Source organism: Parus major, chromosome 3, assembly GCF_001522545.3.
Source record: "Parus major isolate Abel chromosome 3, Parus_major1.1, whole genome shotgun sequence".
In the NCBI taxonomy this organism is placed as follows: domain Eukaryota; kingdom Metazoa; phylum Chordata; class Aves; order Passeriformes; family Paridae; genus Parus; species Parus major.
Genome location: NC_031770.1, coordinates 20,895,663 through 20,903,162, shown reverse-complemented (window position 1 = coordinate 20,903,162; position 7,500 = coordinate 20,895,663). Strand labels below are relative to the sequence as shown.

The following is a 7,500-nucleotide window of genomic DNA, read 5'->3' as shown; positions in this document are numbered from 1 at the left end:
CCTCTGTTCAGCCATACACAGAAATCTTTTGTCCTAACATACACAAAGCAAATTATTTTGGAAAGCTAGAGAGAACAATTAAATATAAAACTTCAGCTGTATTAAATTTACAGGACACTTCCCCTGCTTAAAAAAAAAAAAAAAAAAAAAAAAAGATAATAAAATCTCTCATTTTAGCTCAATAGCAGGCTTTAGTTAGGGCAACATATCCATCCCTGCTTTTATTTAGGCATATCCAGACGTAGTAATTTTTTTTTTCCCCCTGGAAACTAATACTAGGTTTTTTGGTTTTTTCTTTTTTTTTCTCTTTTAGCAGTAATGCCTCCCAGTCCTTCCATCTTTCTTCATAACGTGCTTTTTGGTCAAAAGGTTTTTCTTCCAGGTACAGTTGTATCGAAAGCAAATAAAATACCACATCTACCCCATGCTAAAATTGAGGATTTTGCATGAAGAGTAGATAGATAATTTTTCCCAGCTCCAAGACCCCAGCAAAAGGCAACAGCATCGGCACCAAGCCTCAGATGCATCTAATCTCACTCCTAAAATGGTGAAAGTAATTGCAACAGAATAGCTCTGCCCCTCTCTGGGTAACAGTAGCAATGGTGAGGAACTTGTCCCCTTTGGAGAGGAATGCTGTGGAGGCAGATGCCCCAGGCTGTGCTTCTTCACTGGGTATCTTCTAGGTGATTGCTGACTCTGGTGGTTTTAGAATCATTTAACCACATCTTCTGTAGACTTGTTAAATCCTCATGAGAGTGCTGTCAGGGCTCTAGACCTGCTGGTTACCTGGATTTCCTGCCCCTCCCAAGGCAGAGGGCACCACTGGGGCAAGGCAGGTGCTGCAGGTCTAAAGCCTATTACCACCACTCTTTGAACCAACTTGGGTCTAGTCTGAGTCAGGATTTGTGCTGTTTAACCTGTGTGAATAGTCCCATTTGTGTAGGGGAAAGTGTTTTGCGTTGGAAAGCACCTTCTTTAGGTGTTGGTGGTTTTGAAAACTAACTGGTAGTGGATGTGGTGATTGAGGTACCTCTTCCCCAGAAAATGATTGTGTTAAGCATCGGTAGCAGAGATATCTCCTCACTGTCTACACTGTAAGGCAAAAGAGAGGAGGCAGTGTAGATGCAGCATCACTCAGAGGTGGTGCCAATTACTTGGGGACTTCCAAATCAAAGATCTCTCCTGCATATTTGAATGCAAGTGCAGTGCTTGGAAAGCAGTCCTGAGGTTAACAGGAGAGGCAGCTGAGGGCAAGACTCAGGCCAGGGCAATTAATTTCTACCAAACAGTACAGTGGCATACTAATTGTTTTTGTATAAAAGTACTTCTCCCATCCTGGGAAAGCAGTGAGGAGGGGCAAAACATGCCAGGAGTGTGAGCTAGGAGTAGTTCTAGGGCTGCACTTGATCCTCTCCACCCGTGGAGCATCTCTCCCCCACCCCTCCTACTTCTCCCCCTTTCTCCTGCTCGTTCTCACTGGTGCTCACGAATGGAGCTTGTTGCTTCTGCTGGAACAGGGGTGCAAGAGTCCCCTGCTGCTCCAAGGGTTAGCCAGGGGAAATGCCTGGAGCTACAGTAATCCCTTTTCTTTTTCACTGTCCTGCTTCTTTCCCTGGCATTGGGAAATCACTCTGACTTTCCCACCTAGGCACTAGTGCACACTGCAGTTTGTTCTGGGTTTAGATACAGACCAGATTTATTTAATAACGCTTCTACACGTGTACCCTGCTATACAGGTCAGCTGTAGGGATGGATGTTTTTTTTCTAGCAGCAGTTCATGTGTCCAGGTAGCTTACAATTTTCTAGGGAAAGGTGTTGTGTGGAAAGGTGTTAGGGAGGTTGGTTTGTTTCTGATCAATTCTGTCGTGGCACTTTTATTTTACATGGTTGAACGTGCACGTATAGGGAATAAATTTCTTGAAAGAAGCAGATCTTTCTTCCCTGCAGAAAGTAACATCTGTTTTCCTGGACAATGCAGCCAGGATGAGAACATAAGACCAGCAGATACAGCCAAGTTCAGGTTTTAGTAGTAAGTTAAACACTAAACTAGCCTGGGTTCTGTTTTCTTGCATTTTTTTTTTCTTTAACCAATGGCTGTAAAATGTATCTGATTATTCTTTGCTGAATTGCAGAAGGAAATGGTTAATGTTTGTGTATGTTGCTAAACAAGATAAGATGCACCTGCAGTCTGAATCCTCATCTTGGTCATGAATGCAGTCTGTATCTTTGCAAACTAATCTGTTTAATCAAATATTAAGTTTTATTCAAATTCAAAAAGAAACAGACAGTGAATTGTTTTTCTGCATGATCTTTCTTTGTCATGCATCCTCTTTGCATCTCAAGAAAAATAGCCTTGTTCAGTCACAAAACATTTGCATAGATCAAAATTGAAGCACAACAGCAGTTTGTGTGCTGTTAAGACATCTGCAAAGGTGAAGAAGTTTAGCATGTTCCTCCTGGCAGGAGGGCTTAGAAACATTAGTGCAACTTACTACAATTTTATTTATTTTTAAACAAAATTCCAATCCAACTGGAATAAGTTTCAAAGTCCCAATATGCAAAAGCTGTAATTAGTGAATTACAACATTTTGAAATGAGGAGTTATTACATCTGACTAGAATTAAACTAATTAAACTTAAAAAAAAGGAGAGCTTGTACAGCAAGCTGGATAACTCCGTGTTGTTGATAAAACCTGGGCGATGAACAAATGCTTTGCAGCCAGCCAGCACTTCTTTGGAGAGACTTGAAGATGCTCTGAGATGCAGTTATTTGGAGCTTTGCTGATTAAAAGTACCTGAAGTATAATTTTAGGAGCAGCTTGTCTTTATGGCTACAGATTTTTTTTTTTTACCTGATACAGCCTATTCTTACCACTTTTCCTTCAGCTCAAGGCATGCGTGGGCTAGAAAAGCCTGTTAGAGCATTTGTGGGGGCTCAGGCTGAGAGTAACAGGAGTGAAAGATCATCTCTGCTGAAAAATATTTTTGCAAAAGAGGAGCTTTACCTGGGAGGAGGGTGGAAGTGCAAATGAATCAAATACTGTGCAGTGCCACCCCTGTGCCTCTCCTGTTAAAACACGCGAGAGCGTGTGTATGTTTTGTCCCCATATGTTTTGTTCCCACTCTTTCACTTCCTATTTCTTAGGGCTTTGTCGTTTTTCTGCTGCTGCTGTGTTAGGTGAGGCAACGTTGTACTGTGTAAATCCACAACGCTGAGACTCTCAGGTTGTTTGAACACTGCTTTAGGTTCAGCTGCAGTACACTGTTCCTCTGATCTTTTATGTTCCTGAGCAGATGTCTTTCATTAATTTATGGATTTATCATCTTTTCTTTCTCTCCTTTTTTTTTTTCCTTTCCTTTTTTTTTTTTTTTACATTGAAAGTAGCCAGATCCTAAAGAAATATGAGTATGCACAGTGGTCCTGTTCCCTTTGAATGTCATCTGTCTTCACAAAGCTATAGCTAAGAGAATTGAGGCAAGCCACACGAGCTGCTGGGACAGAGCTTGTTTGCGTTCCATTCGGCACCCCTCCTCCCTTTACCTCCTTAATATTTATTTGTGCTCGTTTTCTTTCCTGGCCTTGAATGGGGCTTAGCTCGTGTTCGGTACAGCTGTATGTTTACTGAATCTATTTCATCATGAGTCATTGTGCGTGTGTAAGTATCCTGGAAACAGCTAGTGCTTTCTTGGAAGAACAGTTGCTTTTCAGCCCAGGCACTTAAAAAGGAAATTAAGCAATTGGTCAGTTCAGTTGTTTTGTTTTGTTTTTTTTTCTGAAATAGCAATGGGTTATCTAATTCTTAGCTCTTAAGTCTGTCATTAACTATTTTTTGCTAGATTATTAGTGATCATATCTTTTATCACAGTAAAGCGTTAACCTTAGGATCAAGATATACAGATTTGTTGCATATTTGATATTGCTTTAAGGCTGCCAAGTGCTTAAGAACAAGTATAATTTTAATAAAAAATGGATTTCTGGGAATTTGAGTCTCAGAGCATCTTTTAATACATGTTTCATTCAATATCAATATCCTCTGGCATTAGAGCAGAAAATATTTAAAAATCCTAAATGCAGAAGGAATCCAAATGCTTAGACAACTGTCTAATATGCTTAAATCCAGCAAATATGAGAGGGTTTTTTTTGAAGTTTAAGTCCATCCTTGAGCTTGCACTGAAAGAGAATATACACCAAACCCGATGTTAGTATGTTGTCGGCGTCAGAGGAATTGCAAATTAAGGAGGCTCGGGATTACTTTTTTTTCTCCTACTGGAGTTCCCCTTTGGACCCCCACTTTCCTGAAAGGATCGCATAACAAAATGGATTTCTGGCATAGAAGTTTTGATTTGTCTAAAACTCTTATCACTAAGCAATAGGTGACAGCTTGCTACTATTATTTCACTTACGTATTTTGACAGATGGCACTGCAGAGTGTAATGCTCTTTTAGACTTCTCTATCAGTCTAATGGAGGTAACTGGAGGTTCTTTCAACTCTTCTCTTGGCACAAGAAGTATGTCAGTCATAAATTATCTTCTTTGTAATCATTAAGCATCTAAAACAAAATGCAAGTTCAGCTGAGCCATTTTCCATGTACTTCCAGATAATAAGAGGTTTTTAAACTAATATTGTCAATGCCTTTTTTTTTTTAAATGCTACATTTTTTCTAATCTAAAAATGAACATTGTAACTGAAATAAAGGGAGAGGGTTTCAACAGATTTCAGGAATTAGAGAAAAAGGAATTTTGCTGAAAAAGCCTAGCTAATCATCAGTAGGCTGCTGATAAAAATTAGTCTGGGTTTCCCGTCTCTAGGCCTGGAGTGGGATGTGGTTCTGTGCTGACGTGCACCCGGCTGTAAGGCAGAAGAGCCACCTTGGCTGCAGTGCATCTGTCAACTTGGTTGACCTTCTCCCCACTGTAAGGTGTGAACCGAGTGAAATTTTCAACAATTGTGTTTAGGAGAAACAGTCCTTAGAGAAGCTTCTGGGAAGAACCCTTAATTGACCTTGTGGGGGCCACATTGATTTTCTCCACGTGCATCTTCATTTCTGATAAATTATAAAGCCATTAATTTGCTGAGGAAATGGCAGGGCCAGCCTGCGGTGCAGATGTGACCAGAGCCGTCCTAGCACGCAGTTCACAAAAGGGAGCCAAGAAGCTGGGAGAAAAATCAGCAAGCCGAGATTGTTATGGTTAGCTTCACATTCCCTTGGGAACTCTTTTAGTTGCTTCTGTTTACAGATCTAAAAGGTAATGATGTTTCCAGGATAAATAGGCTGCCTTATAGGGTAAGTGGCCATTTATTGATCTGCTAGCCCACATGTATTGATTGGTTAGCCCTAAATACAGCTCTGTTCTCCAAGGAGTTAACTGTGTAAATCAGGAGGCGACAAGTTTGTGGCAGAGGGATTCAGTGGCCAAGGGGCTCTGCCTGCAACAAATTTCACTTTGATTTGCAGGGCAGTCACAGGAGCAAAGCAACAGCAGGACTAGAGAGAGCTACCCAAGATGTTAAAATTTATCAACATAAATGGAACAGGTGAAATGTGCTGCCGGTGTAAAACTGCTCGAAATCATGAAGTGTTTCTGATTGTCTTACATGCATTGGTTTTATTGTGTTCAAGCAGCACAACACCGAGAGGAAAAGAAACTTTAGCTGGCATTGGCAAAGGAGAAAAAAGCTCCCGATAAGTTTTCTGCGGCACATGCTTCCTGCATTTGTTTCCGTAGCAACAAGTGAACGTACATATGGTACACAATCGGTAAACTTGCAAGGTCCCTGAGACCCAGCACCTAAACTGATAAGAGTTTAAGTTACATGGCTTCTCATCCCATGTTTGCCTATTTTACAGAAAATTACAGCGCAGCAGTTGAAATGTTAATACTTTCTCCGGTAGTCTGGGGAACTGTAGAATATTTTACGGGGCGCTTTGCTAGCTCTGTACATTCAGAAACAGCTTTCTCAAGAAAAGAATTTTCCTTTACTAATTCAATCCTACATGCAGGAAGGCTTGTCACCGAATCACTTGAAAAAGGCCAAGCTCATGTTCTTTTACACCCGGTACCCAAGTTCCAATATGCTGAAAACTTACTTCTCAGATGTAAAGGTAAGAAAATCTCCTCCCCCGCCTCTTTCTCCTTACTGCATGCTATATTTTCTCACAAAATTATATTATCATGTTAGAGATTAATAATATTTCTGGGTAAATAACTGACCTTAGTCAGTTGTTCTTCCTCTTGAGGTGTACCCTGCCTGTGCGTAGGTGAGGAAAGGGAAAGTTTCTAAATCTAATTAAAAAAAAAAAAAATTAAAAAAAAAAAAATCGAAATTTTAGAGCAAAGTAAGGATCATTATTACAGTAAATTAAAGGATCCTTATTATATATCCTATTTAAAAAGGAGATTTTTGTGGTGGTAGAAATGTACTTCCAAGAACATTTTGGAGCAGTTCTCAAGTGCTCCCTCATTGTTTCATTTCGGTTGGTTTCCTCATATTTGTGCTTACATAAGCAGAGTGTAGAATCCCTTTCTTTCCGTCAAAAAGAAATAGTACATTGAAATTCTCCATGCAGAAGCTGCTTAAAAACAAAAGTGATGATTGTCTCTTATTTACAACTTAATTTGTTGTTGATGCAGAGTACACTGAGCATAAGGAGGATGAATAAAGTGACAGATTCAGGCCACATTATTCAAATGAGGATATGAAAGCTGTCGACATACAGCTGCATCCTCCCTCATTCTACAGAATATTAGGACCTCCTGATTTTTTTTCTAAAAGTAATTGTTCCTTCACATCAACTTGATTTTGTGTTAATAATCTAAGTTTTTTTTAAAAAAAAACACATAGATTGTGTTTTAATTATTATAATAGGATGCATGGTGTCATTATCCAAGTAACTTTATAAACATTACATTAGTTTAAATTAGTTTGTTACATATTGTTCCCCCCCCCCCTGCATGTCCCGCCCCAAACAAATTACAGAAATCCTTCTTTTAATTACTTTTGGGTTATGGTTTTTTTCAGTCTTAGTGGAAGATTATCCCACAGGTTGTGAACTTGGCCCAGTTTCTGCTGATCAGTTTTCTTTGGTCAAGTTTCTTGGCAGTTTCTCCCTTTATTTTTTTTCATTTAATGTTGCTTTCACATCTCAATACGCTCCTGCTCCTCACAGCCGTGTCCTTGGAGGTTCCTCTATTCAATGCCATGTGCTGAGCGGATGGTGACAACATTTATAAAAAGGAGGGGGGGAAGCAATACAGGCACTTCCTAGGCTAAATGACTGGTCAAGAATCATTAAACACACACAAAAAAAGCTGCAAATGGAGCAGCGGGCCAAGTGGAGGGTTTGCTCTCAGAGTGGATCCACCTGGAATGGCAAAATCGGAGGGAGCATTTCAGGCAACACTGCTCCAATGAGGTGCCACAGGCAGATGTAGAGCTGGCAGTGCTGCTCAGGAGGGTCTGCTCTGGGGCTGCCCTGTGACTTTGCCCCGTGAGTTCAC

At 40.2% G+C, this 7,500-nt stretch overlaps 1 protein-coding gene across 3 annotated transcripts in view; it reads left to right on the top strand.

Moving 5' to 3' along the window:
• Window positions 1–7,500, top strand: part of PROX1 (prospero homeobox 1) — a 49,945-nt gene that overhangs the window by 10,292 nt on the left and 32,153 nt on the right. For all 3 annotated transcript variants that reach the window (XM_015622467.3, XM_015622466.3, XM_015622469.3), the window contains one exon: window positions 5,997–6,104. In XM_015622467.3, coding sequence (XP_015477953.1) covers window positions 5,997–6,104 — 108 coding nt within the window. The remainder of the gene's footprint in view (window positions 1–5,996; window positions 6,105–7,500) is intronic.